Here is a 15,777-nt window from a genome sequence, read left to right on the forward strand (position 1 = left end):
TTTTCCCGTATTCTCTTGCGTTCTACTACTAAAGAAAAAAATCCTTTTGACCCAAGATCGATCGTAAAAAATCTTGTTATCTCAGTAAGTCTAGTTTCTCCCTATTTGTGGGGCTTTTAACAGACCATTGCCCTATTGGCGTCTCCGCTGTAAGGCTGGAAATTTTACCAAACGCCATCTGCAGAAGCTGTATAAAAGAAGATGAAAAAAGGAAACAACTCAACACTTCCTCTTTGACTGTCCCATGTTTCGGAAGTTAAGATTTAACTACTTGAGAACGCTTACCTTTAGACATCAAACCGAACTGACGTAAACCTAGGCTTAGTTAGGTACACATTTGTTTCGAATACAAAAGGGCTCTAACTATTACCGAACGGAATTTCTAATTTGACATTCTACATTTGAAAAAGTTCTCTGTCCCAAACCACATAGTGAACCGAACTTTGTCATCGATGCATAAAGTTCTCTTTTGTGTTTTTCAAAATTCACTTTCTACAAAAAGTTTTGGACATTCCTTCCTTAAAAATATTTACCATTTAAATCACCGATACCATCACCATCGCTATCTTTAAACGAACGCGGATATATCTGATAATAATTAGCATTTTCCCACCATTCCTTGGAGCGTACAAGATTTGAGCGAAACCCGAACAGGGCAGCCGCGGCCAGTAAAACACGACACACATGCATCATTAACCGTGTCACCATACGATTTTTAATATTTTTTCAAGCACAGCGTAAATTTACACCAAAAAAATTAACCCGGGAATGTGAAACACAACAACTTCGTTCAACCGCGGCGAATCGCAACTGAATTCTAAACTAGAACTCCACACGATATTTATAGGCCGCTTCCGATTTGATCTGAGTTGGTTACACTCAAAAAAATACTTGCACTTAAGTGACATTATTAAGACATGATATGGGTCCTCTAACAAAATAGGTGTTAATTAACGCAATTAATTAGATTTATGTTCAAATGTATGTAAATAAATATTATACAATGCATTCCGTGATGGGCTATTTTAGTTTTATGGCTTAATCATTTTGTAATCGCGGCCAATTAGCTAACTCGAATTTTTTGACTTGCTAAATAAAGCCATATAGTTTAGGTCATAGCACACTTCTAATTAAGGGAGAGAGTCTCTGCAACTGCTAATTATATAAATATATATGTTACCCCATATTTATGAGTTATTAAGCCGAGTCCCTGCCTCACTAAATTGGTCACTCAGTCACAGAATCGAGTCGCACCGCCGAGTTGAAACCACACACCGTAACTGAAATAGAAGTTGCTGGTGCTCGCTTTTTGTTAACACTTCTTGCGATAGTACTCGCCTGTCCAATACTCAGATTGTATTAAGCTGGATCCTACTATAATGACTCTCTTTTTTGTTCTCTCAACTCAATTTCTCAATTTCAACACGGCTGTCGATTCAAATACCAGCGATCATGTGATTCATGTTGCTTGACTGACTGTATAACGCTAGCAAAGCGGCTTTTTTGCTAACGTGAAAAATAAAATTTTTTAAGCTCAGAGTTCTAGTCTCATAAAGAATACTACCCTTTCAGGAAAGCAACAAGAAACCAAAACATAACGCTAGAAAGCAGAGTGTAAAATTGTATTGGGTGACCATAACTTGAAATTGGAGAATTATATTAATAACAGGGAAAGAGAGAGAGAGAGAGAAGGAAAGAAAGGTGTTTCAGCGCTGATTTATTACAACGGATGAAACATTACACTTCATCGTTCATGTTCATGTCCTGTTGCACTAAGAATTATGGATAAAGGTAATCTAATGACGATGTAGGGACCATGGTCCGATCCGGAATACAAGTGTTTCTGAGGTCAAAAAGCTTCTCCGAAAATCGAGGGAGGGACCGATAGGTATACAAGTGTTTCTGAGGCCTTCTTCTAAAATCTTTCGCAGTCAGCTTAAAACTTTTAGTATCTCTCCTTTGGATATGAAAAGCAGTTTATCCAAAGATTCAGCAAAAGCTATAATCGAGATTTGTTCAGTTGTATAATATTTCTTGGAGAAACAATTGAACAGATGCTAATATTATAGCACAACACTTCACAACATAATCGATCATTCATTTAATAAGCAAATTAACCGCTCAGTGTAACTGTAAATTTCCATTTCAAAAATTATGTTTTGTGCTCCATAGATGTCGGTAGTTCACTAACTTCAAAAAAACGTCCGTCACCGGTAGTTATCGGCTCAAGTATGCAATTACTTACACACACTCCATAGCCCCCCACACACACGCACACACATAAATGCATACAGTTGCATAATTGTGTTTTTGTGACGAATTTTGTTGTGCATCAATTTTGTTTCCGTTTAATTAACGTGCGAAAATTCGTAGCTCGCCGGAGTGTTGATTAATCGTAATTTTCATTATTTGCTTAGCAATTACACCGTTTAATTGGACATGTGAGAGCGCCCATTTACGTTCGCACAAAACACAGCAAAACAACGGCCGAATTTGTCATTAAGCACATATGTACATACGCGCGCGTGTGTGTGTGTGTAGCCATAAAGAGCAAATGATGTGTTGATCGCAATGAGTAGTCAATGGCTTGATAAGCATCTGCAGCGCGTTCGTAGTCACTTTGTGACGTCTCAATGGACATTAAAGTAGCGACACGTAAATATCAGATACAAATTCACTAAATTTAATTAAACAATTATTTTCTGCTTACTCCGTATTGCAGTGAAGTGCGAAGTTGTTGGGAATATCACACAAATAGGTTCGGATAGAGTAAAGACACTAGAATTTTAGCTTCCCAGTTTGCTGATGCATGTCTATAACAAAAAAACTTCTTACTAAATATCAGCTGAAAGTTAAATGCCTGACTCGAATTCTTCTTCTTAAATATTTAATTCGGATTTCTTATATTTTGAGTAATAATAAATAATATTTCAAAGAAAACCTCATTGCACTTGAATCTGAACATGAAGTTCCTGAAAAAATGTGTTGCGAAATTTCTGAAAACCAAATTCCGAATACTGTCGATTTCTATTTATTTTATTCATACATACACACAAGTATGTTACATATGTATAAATAAAAAGGCGACCAAAAAACTTCGAAGTCAGAGAACAACAACATAATTCTCAGAATGACAAACATAGCTTATCCCGAAGCTAGATTTCTACTGAACTAACAACAAAGCAATCAGGAATTCCGTTAATTTCAGGTGAGCCATCGGCAACCAGGCGGCAGCAGGGCAAGTCAACGTGTTTGCTGCAATCATTTTGGGTATTTTTATTTAAAATGTTTGTGTTTGTTGTCAGTAATGCTGCAGCAAGCCGAACGTATGTATTTGAGAGCCAAAATAATCTAATTGAGCCACTGCTTATCCAAAATTTTCCATATAAGTAAGGAATAAGTTCGGGTGTCACCGAACTTCTTATTTTTACCGTTATAAAGTGATAATCGAGATTTCATTATCCGTCATTTACATATTTTTTTATTTTGGTTCCTAATGTATATATTGTATTATACAGAGAAGGCATCAGATGGAATTCAAAATAGCGTTATATTGGAAGAAGGCGTGGTTGTGAACCGATTTCACCCATATTTCGTACATGTCATCAGGGTGTTAAGAAAGTATTATATACCGAATTTCATTGAAATCGGTAGAGTAGTTCCTGAGATATGGTTTTTGGTCCATAAGTGGGCGACGCCACGCCCATTTTCAATTTTTAAAAAAAGCCTGGGTACAGCTTCTTTCTGCCATTTCTTCCGTAAAATTTAGTGTTTCTGACGTTTTTTGTTAGCCAGTTAACGCACTTTTAGCGATTTTCAACATAACCTTTGTATGGGAGGTGGGCGTGGTTATTATCCGATTTCTTCCATTTTTGAACTGTATATGGAAATACCTGAAAGAAATCACTCTGTAGAGTTTGGTTGGCATAGCTATAGTAGTTTCCGAGATATGTACATAAAACTTAGTAGGGGGCGGGGCCACGCCCACTTTTCCAAAAAAGTTACGTCCAAATATGCCCCTCCCTAATGCGATCCCTTGTGCCAAATTTCACTTTAATATCTTTATTTATGGCTTATTTATGACACTTTATAGGTTTTCGCCATTTTGTGGGCGTGGCAGTGGGTTTTGCCCATCTTCGAACTTAACCTTCTTATGGAGCCAAGAAATACGTGTAACAAGCTTCATCATTATATCTCAATTTTTACTGAAGTTACAGCGTGCACGGACGGTCAGGTGGACGGACGGACAGACAGACATCCGGATTTCAACTCTACTCGTCGCCCTGATCACTTTGGTATATATAACCCTATATCTGACTCTTTTAGTTTTAGGACTTACAAACAACCGTTATGTGAACAAAACTATAATACTCTCTTTAGCAACTTTGTTGCGAGAGTATAAAAATAATTGTTTATAAACAGTATTATTTTTACCATTAAAACTAGTAAGATTTAAGATTTGATTAATCATTATTCAAACATAATTTTCAATATGTAAAAAGAAGAAAAGAATACTTTTTCAATTCTAGTTATCTAATATTGATCATTATGTGGCCTAGAAATAAGCAATATGCTGTGCTCAGTTGAAAACAGAGGAATAAAGATATTCCTTAATTCATACCACTAGTAAATAGCAGATTAGAATCAAATAAAATTCCAAGATCATTAAGCCCATTTATGTTCTGCAAAGTTTCAATGAAATCTCAGACGATTGTGACTACAAATTACCTGTCTGTATTCCATCAACAAAAATTGTCTAGTATCCGGTATTAGTCTGGCTAAATAAGGAACCGAATTGATTCATTGTTACTGACGTTAGACTTCTTTGATACTCTTTTGATACCAATACTTTGACTCTGAACTTAAGTATTATTATTAGCTATAACTTTTAAGTAAGTGTCAGGTCGGTATCCTATATTTTACTTTCGGAATATTTCAAATCATTTAATGAAATATAGATTATTATTCGTCATATAGAGCTTATAGGCTAAAAATCCACGCATACAACTATTTTGGTCTTCAGTAATACCAGATGGAGTGCGGTCACTTAGTTGATAACGACTAGGCAGCCTTCGAGATACCGGTTACATATACCGAATACCGCCTTGTGCCGCGCATTCATAAGTGGTTTATTAACCTTTAAGCCAAATACCTTTTACGTTAACACCTACGAATTTGCCAAATGCTTTTGCTAAAGCACAAGAACTTCAGTCAAATCAAATGTGATCACAATTCGCTTTACATTTCTCCAAAAAAAATGAAAGAATTCATTCACGATAACATAATCAATTTAATCGAAATTTTTAAAATAATTTGAGGTTTTCACAAAGAAATACCAATTCAAATCAAATGTGTTCCAATCATCCAGAACCAATGGATGTGGCTCAATTAGTACAGGTAATAAATGAACCAAGGCCTGTGCAAACAAAACAACAACAGCTATGAATGGAATATCTATTATCAATCAAGCAAAATGACACAGTACAAATAAGCGCACAACATCTCAACAAAAAATACAAAGGATTAATAACATTGTTGAGAACCATTTTTATATCATTGTAACCTATTGCTACTGAGTACTATATAATAGCTTTGTTCACCTAACGGTTATACGTATCAGAAAAAACTAATAAAGATAGATAAATTATCATGATGGCACGTGTTGAATTCAGAGAGACTATCTGCCAGTCCGTCCGAACGTGCAAGCTGCACTAACATAAGATATACAACCGCAATTTGGCACTGCGTATCGCTGTAGCAAGGGGTATCTTTGAAAAAGTAGTGACCACGCCGCCCCCTAAGAAGTTAAATGTAGATACCTTCTAATCCAATTAACCAAATACGCGCAGTACAAATATTATGCGAACTTTTGCCGACAGTGTTAAAATTCATGAAATGTTCAAAGCCAGAGACATTCAATTTTACCTTCGAGATGGTGAAATCATATATTTCAGTACCTGGCCGACTACACTTAGTATGTGGCTTTATTCTTATATTTCGATGTCACAGTGTGGAAATGGTCGAAATCGGAACTCAATCGCGCCTACATCCCATATAACATAATTCTATCTGATTATTTCACTTTTCAGTACACAAATCTGGAAGCAATTGATATAACGGGCCAAAACTGTCCTGTAATTCCTTTGGTTCCGAATATGTGGACCCCAGTATCTATATTTAATTTTTGATCGAAAACATCGGACAATAAGAAAATAAGATATATAAATTAAATTAAATCAGAATGATTAATTTCCTGAGAATAGTAAGTCTGTGCATCAGAAATGGGATTAATCAGGTTAATACTTCTCTAAGCCCCATATACCTAATAAAATCGAACTTTTAAGTGACTTAATCCGATATATCGGTATCTCACTGAAAATGAAAGAGCGTGTTTTACTAATAACAGTGTATCTTTCTACCTAAAATAGATAAAACTGGGCGAAAACTGGACCCGGCCCTCATATAACTAATATCAGGATTTTTGGGAGCCCAAGAAACTTTTTTTTTAGTATGTGCATGATAATAGTCGATAGATAAAATCGGATCAATACTACCCGAACTCCCATATACTACATAGCCTTTCCTTACTTGTTACATACTAAACTATTACCTAATGGTACAACTATTAAAGAAGAAATAAGAGAGCAAATTCTGAGCAAACTCATAACAGATGGCATAGAAACAATTTGGCACAAATAAACAATATTATTGGCCTTTAATATTAAAACAGTTTAAACAAATTATAGCATATGTAATAGTATGTAGTGGAAGAATATGAAAGACACCCAAAACAAATTGCAATAGGGGAAACACCAATCCACTAAAGTGGGGAAAACGAATCCACAACGAAATTTTTTTCGTACAAAATTTAAAAATTTCTTACGTGCATTGGTTTTTATTTAAATTATTTAACAATAAAATATATTAAAGACAAATCAAACTTGGAAGAAAACATTTTAGAGATTTTACAATAATTTCTAGATGTAAAAAGTACAATTATTGATAACGACCGAGGTTTAAATACGATTCAGTTCAAATCTTTAACAAACTAATTATTATACACTACGTCAAGAGTTCATTCAATAATGATAGAAACTTCAAAATCCTTAAAGCAATATTATTGTTTAATTCTTTTCCTTCTTCTTTGCTAGCGTAGACATTTGCACTTTATTGCTATCAGAAAAATTATTTAAAACTAGAAAAGTTAAAACTATAATAAGTATCCGATAAAATCCATCCAGACAAAAAACTTTTCATAACTTCACCAAAACCACACCAACATACGGCTCAGCCACATACTTGCTTGGATCAATTATAACACTGAAAATATATAATGAGATGAAAGAAGTTTTTAATACATTTAAGAGCATCTTTATCCTATTTTCTAAACAACACAACTGCTAATCCCACAAATGCAGACTCACAAAACTGAGTCACTTTCCCACGCACTCACCCGTCGTGATAACCCGACTGCATTGATGAAGTAATCACCTCCGCCTTGGAACCCATATCAAAGTACTGATTGATATTCAAACTCTGCTCGTTGCCGCCCAGATTGAGCACAATCACAAACATATCGTCACCCGCTGCCTCGCTGCAGAGAAAAGCGCAAAAAAAGCGAGAATTAATGTCGAGGCAAAAATGAGCAACAAATCGCATCGAACTTAGAGGCTCGGCAGCGCTCAGTGCTTCTTCAGTGGCACCAACATGAAGTGCATTATGCAATGAGTGTGTATGAGTAGTGCCACTTGAGTGCATTCTGAGTGCGCTAAACAACTAATGTCAAGTTTTCAGCGACAGATATGCCTGCAGTAGGCAGTATATATATATTTGTAGGTATTCTGCGTGCAAACTTTCCACTCACCGTGAGTAGATGATAATGTCGTTGCCGATTGCTTTTATCTTTAATGCGCCATCTTGTAGCGAGCGCATTTGACGTAGGCGAATTAATTTCATAAATAACTGTAAATGACTCTTGGGCGCACGCAATTGTGCCAAGGCATTATTTGTGCGATAATTACTGGCGACTGGCAGCCAAGTGTGCGCGGCGGACGAGAAGCCTACAAACGAGAGAGAGATAGAGAGTAAATGAGTTCGAATGTTTGGGAAAATCATAATTTAAAGCGGTAAAATTTTTGATTGGTCACAACATTGAACTAACTGAGCTTACCCACCTGAATTCTTCGTCGCATCCCATTGGTAGGGTGTACGGCAGGGATCGCGCGAATAGCTCTCATAGTTGAATCTGTTTGCATTACAGCCTTGCGGATCGACGGTGTGCTTCCAGCTAACTTTACCGTCTGTCATGGCCAACTCTTCGCCCTAAGAAATAAATTAAAAATTTTCCCAGAAATATTTGAAGTGCTCTTCTCAATGCTTTTTCATAAAATCAGAATTATCAGTAAAGATCTCCAGGATTCTTTAAGAATATGAATACTCATTATCGAGGAATATAGTTACAAACCTGCAAAAATTACTAAATATTAGCAATACATACATTGTAGGTCACCGCATTTCCCGGCAAGGTCTGCAGCATGATCGTGAACAAATCCGCACGTTGTACGCCCAAACGTGTAGAATACCTCGAATTATCGTGATTACCCAAGACCCAATTGGCCTGGACGCCCGTAGGCATATGAGTCATCCATTGCTGAATGTAATCTACAATTTGTGGCGCCGTGGAATCATTCTTCAAATTTCGCATAAAGTAGAAATTGAAAGGCACCATGGAACCATTTCGCTGGCCATCTCCGTAGTACAACATTAAATTATCCAGACTCGTATAGGCCTCAGTTAAGAGCACGATCGATTCGCCGCCTTTCTCTTTGCGGTATTGCTCAACGAGTTCACGCCATTGATATACCATCTCTATAGATTCCGGTTGATCTTGTGTATAGATGTGCTTCAAGTGACACTCGTCGTCGGGATCTGGACAGACGCTTACATTATCAATAACAGGCTCATCAGGGTAGCTACCATTTGCATATGGTTCTTTCTCAAACATGAATGGGAGAGCGTCAATGCGAAATCCTGAAATGCCAGTATCCAACCAATAGCGCATCACCTCCTTCATTTTGGACACGACCAATGGATTACGGTAATTCAAATCTGCCTGTTGGATTGAGAACTGATGTAAATAATATTGTTGGCGTTTGTCGTTCCACTGCCAGGCGCTGTAACGGAATGCGCTGAGCCAATTACTCGGTGGCTGACGGTTACCGTTTGCATCCACAGTGCCATTGGACCAGACGTAGAAATCTTCGTAGCCCGGTTCACGATTCACTGACTTCACGAACCATTCGCACTCATCACTCGTGTGATTCGGCACAAAATCGAGTATTATACGTATACCAACTTGTTTGGCGCGTGCGACAAGCGCTTTGAAATCCTCCATTGTACCATATTCGGGGTGTATGGCATAGAAATCGGAGATGTCGTAACCAAAGTCAACCATGGGCGATTTGAAAATCGGCGAAAGCCAAACGCCGGTGAAACCAATTTCTTTAAGATACTGCAGCTTCTGTGTTACACCTGTTAGGGATAAGTTACAGAAATAGATTTTCCGATCACTTGACAGTTTTATATGTATGTATATATGCTCATATTATATATAAAGGACTGTAACTCAACTGCCGTTAGCTTTTATCCAAAAGGATTTCTATGAAATATCCGTGGCTTCCTAGCCTGATGTATAAAGTTTATACTAACGGGTGATTTTTTTGAGGTTAGGATTTTCATGCATTAGTATTTGACAGATCACGTGGGATTTCAGACATGGTGTCAAAGAGAAAGATGCTCAGTATGCTTTGACATTTCATCATGAATAGACTTACTAACGAGCAACGCTTGCAAATCATTGAATTTTATTACCAAAATCAGTGTTCGGTTCGAAATGTGAAAATCCGCTTTTTTATCGACAAATTTTGTTCAGCGATGAGGCTCATTTCTGGTTGAATGGCTACGTAAATAAGCAAAATTGCCGCATTTGGGGGTGAAGAGCAACCAGAAGCCGTTCAAGAACTGCCCATGCATCCCGAAAAATGCACTGTTTGGTGTGGTTTGTACGCTGGTGGAATCATTGGACCGTATTTTTTCAAAGATGCTGTTGGACGCAACGTTACGGTGAATGGCGATCGCTATCGTTCGATGCTAACAAACTTTTTGTTGCCAAAAATGGAAGAACTGAACTTGGTTGACATGTGGTTTCAACAAGATGGCGCTACATGCCACACAGCTCGCGATTCTATGGCCATTTTGAGGGAAAACTTCGGACAACAATTCATCTCAAGAAATGGACCCGTAAGTTGGCCACCAAGATCATGCGATTTAACGCCTTTAGACTATTTTTTGTGGGGCTACGTCAAGTCTAAAGTCTACAGAAATAAGCCAGCAACTATTCCAGCTTTGGAAGACAACATTTCCGAAGAAATTCGGGCTATTCCGGCCGAAATGCTCGAAAAAGTTGCCCAAAATTGGACTTTCCGAATGGACCACCTAAGACGCAGCCGCGGTCAACATTTAAATGAAATTATCTTCAAAAAGTAAATGTCATGAACCAATCTAACGTTTCAAATAAAGAACCGATGAGATTTTGCAAATTTTATGCGTTTTTTTTTTAAAAAAAGTCATCAAGCTCTTAAAAAATCACCCTTTATAAACCAATCAATTATTGGGAAGATGCCCAAAAAAATTCCACATAGGCTTAGTTAGGTGCAGATTAGTTTGGAATGAAAAAGGATTCTAACCGAATCTAATACCGAACGGGTTTTGAAGCGTTTTTAAAATATATCAGTCGGTTCCAAGAGGATTAGTGTTTGCAAAAGTTTTCAGCTTCAACATCTATCGTCAACCTTTTTTGTCATAGATTCATAAACTTCTTTTTGCGTTTTTTCAAAATTCACTTTCTACAAAATTCCTTTGGCTGCTCTTTGCTTAACAATATTTACCATTTAAATCACCGATACCATCACCATCGCTATCTTGAAATGAACGCGGATATATTTGATAGTAGTTGCCATTTGCCCACCATTCCTTGGAGTTTACAAGGTTTGAACGAAAGCCGAACAGGGCGACGGCGGCCAGTAAAACACGACACACATCCATCATTAACCGTCTCACCATACGGTTTTTAATATTTTTTCAAACAGCGTAAATTTATTAAAAAAAAAAATTAATCAGGAAATATGAAACGCAAGAACTTGGTTCAACCTCGGCGAATCGCAACTGAATTCTAAAGCAGAACCTCACCCGATATTTATCGACCGGTTCTGATTTGGTGACGCTCAAAAAAGTAATTGCACTTAAGTCACGTTATTTCGTTTTCGGCATGACAAACATATCTTATCACCAAGCTATATTTATACTGAACTAGCAACAAAGCAATCATGAATCCCATCGGTTTCGAGTGAGGCACCGCCAAACAGGCGGCGGCAGGGCACGTCAGTTTGCTGTAATCCTTTTCCATATTTTTCTTCAAAAATAATGTGTTTGTTGTAAGTAATGCTGTTGCAAGCCAAGCGGCTGTAGTTGAGAGCTAAAGTTATTCAATTGAGCTACTGCTTATCCAAAAATTTCCCCATAAAAGAATAATAGTTTATAAAATGTTTTGTTTTGAGCTATTCAAACACGGCGGCGAAGAACTGATAAGGAGCATGCATCAGCCTATTTGCAAAATATGGTCGGACGAAAGCATGCCCAACGACTGGAATTTAAGTGTGCTCTGCCTAATCAGTCTCGTTTATTGACAACGTTTCTGTACTACGATGAGGCCCACTAAGCTGACGTACAACAGTGAGCTGTAGTCTGTTGCCGAGTTATTGGAGTTTTGCTCCAAACTGTTTTATCCTTAGCAATAAAACTCCCAGATGGTTCTTGAGCTTGTCCTAAAATAATAATAATGATGTAAATTTATTATTTAAGAAAAAAATTTGTATTTCAATTATTGTTAATAACAAATGCTTTACTGCCTTCAGGCTCAGCAGTTTCAACTTCATTGTCGTCTTCCTTACTCTCGCTATTATCAACCCGGTTGCCCTTGACTGCACTCGGGCGGTGAATACAGCTGAGAGGAATTTTTGTCGATCAAAGAAAAATAAAAGTTTAGAAAATATATTTAAGGCCTAGGGGGCATGGTCAAGTAGCATAATTTTGATAGTGTAGTGAAGAAATTTCAAAGACTGATATAGATGCTCACGCATTTTCAATCTCTACACAAATATTGTCGCCAGTTTAATAGTCAGCAACATCACGGCATCAATGCCATTCACGGAATAACTGTTAAACACGTCTGCTTTGTGACGCATAAAATCTGACTGCCGCCAATGCTACTATGTATGGTATGGTGCACTTAATCTACATATTTCCTTGGGCGTCACAAGCAACAATTTTAAGCGCAGAGATGCATACACTGACAATGTTTGCGCTGCAGAGCGTCAATCGATGGGTGATATGTCTTGATTTCAGGAATAAAACTGCTTACGGGATGGCGCCTCAGATGGTCCATCTGTTGAGTGCAATTTTCGACAGGTAACTAACGAATGACATGCGTGATGTTTTGCTTCAAGGTCTGAATCGAAGCGCGAGTATCCGCTTAGATTTTAGACTTCATGTATCCCCACAGCAAAGTGTCTAACAGTTTGATATAGCACGGTCTTGGTGGCTAACAAAACGGTTTCTCAAACCATACCTAGTAGTTTGTTTTCTTGATGATATGGTAGTTCCTGAATCTTTTCAGTTTGCTCTTTGTTCCAAATGCGGTTGGTTTGCTTATTTACATACTCATTGAGCCAGAAATGGGCCGATCAAAATATGGTCTTCTTTGAACTTTTCAAAGAGACCACCATAGAGCGAAGCGATGTAGCTTTGGAAGACCGAGCGATTTCAGTTATTGCACAAGCTGTTTTTTGTACGCTTTCAATTTAAGATCTCGACGCTAAATGCGCCAAATCGTTCTATATGTCAGTCCGAGTTATTACGAATCGTGCCGAATCGACCCTGAACGGTTTTCGTGTACACTCTCAGCTGCGGCTGCTATATTTTCTTCACTGGGTACTGGACGTGGTAGATTCGGTCGAATATTACCTAATAATGAATGCTGGGTCTCAAGGTGGGTGATGGTATAGCGAATATTCGCTCAGTAGGCCGATCCTTTAAACGTTGTTCAGGCGTAAGTCTATCCATGATGAAGTACCAAACGGTACTGAAAAAAAATAACATGACAGTTTGACACGACTCAGGCGTGATCTGTCAAAGAGAGGCTATTGGAAAAAGTACCTCACCCATTATCACTCGTACTTGTATTTCAAAGTAATAAATATAGTTTAATAAAAACTAAAAAGCACGCCTTCAACGTACGTCAAACGTAAATGTGAAAAATAATTACTAATATCACCTGACAACAATAGTAAGTAAATCAAGGAGATGCTCTGCTTACGCTGAAAAATCGTGATGTGCTGTCTGGCATATTTTTCGCATATCGAGCAACCCACGATTTTTTCAGCCCAATAAGAGTGTCTTTCGTTTATTATTGTTGTCAGGTTATATTTATTAGTAAATATTTTTCACTTTTTCGTTTGACGTACTTTGAAAGTGTGTTTTTTAGTTTTTACTAAACTATATTTATTAGTTTTCACTTTCTTTAAGAACGTGTTTAAGTAAATTTGTTATTCAAGTTCTTGCAAGGAAAGTTGACACTTTTAGCTGTAAAAATATGAAAGATAACTAGCCTTTAAAATCCGTATCTGCACGTGCTTATCCATTATTCCTTCTATGAACCGTAGTATACCAATGCCATTTGCTGCTATGCAGCCCCATACCATCACTAATCCTCCACTGCAATTTAGGGTTGAAACCAAATTTTTGGTGTCAAGTGCCGCGTTCGATTTATGCCAAACTTTTGTGTATCCATCACCTCCAAAAGTTTAAATTTCATCACTGAACACTACACGTTCCCAAAATGTAAGATCAGACTAATGGACGTTTGGTTTATACTTTTTTGAAGGTTTTTTTTATTTCAAATTAATTACAATTTTTGTGGTTTCAACGTTTTCAGAGTGGTTGCGAGGACATAAATGACGAGGCCCACATGTCCTATCAAAATCCGTGATCACCAGAAATTCCATCGAAACTGTGAATGAATTTATCAAAAATCATTCGAAGTCATCATTGAAATTTATGAAAACGGAATTGAACATTCACAAAACATCGATTTATCGCATTTTGATCGAACATTTGGGCTTACGAAAGGTGTGCAGGGTTTGTTCCGCACAAATTGACTGACGACCAAAAATTGCTCAGAATCCAACATTCGAAGGACCGATTGTGACCGATTATTTGACCAAAAGTCACATCATTTTAATCATTAATCACTACCCCTATTCACCTGATATGGCACCGTGCGACTTCTTCCGTTTCGGAAAATGCATTTGCCCATGAAAGGAAAGGAATTATGCAGACGTTTCATTCAGAAGGCTTGCACCGGCATACTGGCGACCATACCGGCCAACGAGCTAAAACATTCGTTTGACATGCTTTTGGACGGTGGAAAAAGCTGTATTGAAACAGAAGGAGACTATTTTGAATAAAATAAATAGATTTTGCAGAAAAAACCATTGTTTCTGTTTTTTTTAAGACCTGTTTACTGTGGAACGCACCTTGTATTATAATGTTTATAATGTATAATATTGTGGTCGGTTCGTGTAGTGAGTAGAAAAACTTCACAAATCAAAACGATGTGAGCCAAATTTAGAGAATCTTTCCAGAACTTCTTCTGCAGTTACTTCAATGTCAAGATGCGTGTCTAGCAACGCTAGGCCAATCAATCTAACTTGAAGTATTTTCGTCTTAAGCCACAGTTTTATGCGGTGAAGTGTCAAAAAAAACGTTCAGAACTCGCATTCGTCACAGGAAGTGTGCAGAATATGCGATGAATATCATGATTTATGGGGTATATGTTCTTCAACGTTTCTAATGTAGTAGTCGGTAACTTTTTGTCTTTTGATTTTGAGCTTGAATCGTCGCAGGACGTTGTTGTTATCCAAAAGATGTTTGAATCTATTTATCAAGCAGTCAATAAGATTTTCCATTTCTTTAATTTTCACTTTGACTTTTTCCAGAAGCAGCAAACTCAGTTAAAATTCATCCAATACTTCTCTAGAGCCTTTAGTATTCTTCGCAAGTTCCCAAGAAGAAATCTTCATGTTTTGTTTGTCGTCCGTATATTCTTGGTTTTTCTACGTCAACTTTCAGTTCTGCCGCCATCTTTTTCGTCTCTGAATAAGTGCATTGAAAATGTTCTCCAGTTTTTGTCTTCGATTTCAGAACTTTCAAAGCACCGTATCTTTCATATTTGATGCCTTTTCCAGATCGGTCGATTCTTTCTGAAGGATCACGCAGAGTTAATGAGTTAGAGTAGAATATCACATGGGCAAAAAATCCCAAAAATAAATTGAAATTTGTGTCCTTATTTTTTTAGTTACTAATTATTCTAAGTTGGAAAACTTGGAGGATAAGCCGCGGAGAATGTATCAATCGAACATATAACAGATGGGGCTGAATGTAGCATTTATTTCAAGTTCTCTGTCAAGCCACGTCGCTTCAATTTTAACACTTTCAGTTAGGGATGTAATTTGATTTATTAACAATTTGATCTGCATACGTTGCTACACTTTGCATTTTCAGTGGTATCTTAGTATTATTTATTATATTCAAAAATAGAGGCCTTATTAGTTTTAATTCTAAAATAAAATGGCAATTTCTGAATTATATTTCTGGTACTTT

The 15,777-nt window shown here is 37.2% G+C and overlaps 2 protein-coding genes across 3 annotated transcripts in view; both read right to left on the reverse strand.

Moving 5' to 3' along the window:
• LOC125777292 (maltase A1-like) overlaps positions 1–827 on the reverse strand; it is a 213,632-nt gene extending 212,805 nt beyond the window's left edge. For both annotated transcript variants that reach the window (XM_049451719.1, XM_049451718.1), the window contains exon 1: positions 534–827. In XM_049451719.1, coding sequence (XP_049307676.1) covers positions 534–708 — 175 coding nt within the window. In that variant the 5' untranslated portion in view covers positions 709–827. The remainder of the gene's footprint in view (positions 1–533) is intronic.
• Positions 828–7,067: 6,240 nt separating this feature from the next.
• LOC125777293 (maltase A1-like) lies at positions 7,068–11,136 on the reverse strand. Its single transcript, XM_049451720.1, has 6 exons — positions 10,947–11,136; positions 8,498–9,531; positions 8,175–8,322; positions 7,865–8,060; positions 7,454–7,594; positions 7,068–7,320 (listed from the first exon to the last, which is right to left on the reverse strand). The coding sequence occupies exons 1-6, from the start codon at positions 11,119–11,121 to the stop codon at positions 7,254–7,256; spliced, it is 1,761 nt and encodes a 586-aa protein (XP_049307677.1). The 5' UTR covers positions 11,122–11,136; the 3' UTR covers positions 7,068–7,253.
• Positions 11,137–15,777: the final 4,641 nt, after the last annotated feature.

This window comes from Bactrocera dorsalis, chromosome 3 (assembly GCF_023373825.1).
Source record: "Bactrocera dorsalis isolate Fly_Bdor chromosome 3, ASM2337382v1, whole genome shotgun sequence".
NCBI classification, from domain to species: Eukaryota; Metazoa; Arthropoda; class Insecta; order Diptera; family Tephritidae; genus Bactrocera; species Bactrocera dorsalis.

Excerpts from the sequence above, each read along its gene's own strand:
- LOC125777293 (XM_049451720.1), bottom strand. The coding sequence starts at position 11,121 with ATGGTGAGACGGTTAATGATGGATGTGTGTCGTGTTTTACTGGCCGCC. Across the intron at positions 9,532-10,946 it reads TGGTATCGGTGATTTAAATG|GTGTAACACAGAAGCTGCAG; the intron begins GTAAATATTGTT and ends TATCCCTAACAG. Across the intron at positions 8,061-8,174 it reads GGATGCGACGAAGAATTCAG|GCTTCTCGTCCGCCGCGCAC; the intron begins GTGGGTAAGCTC and ends TCTCGTTTGTAG.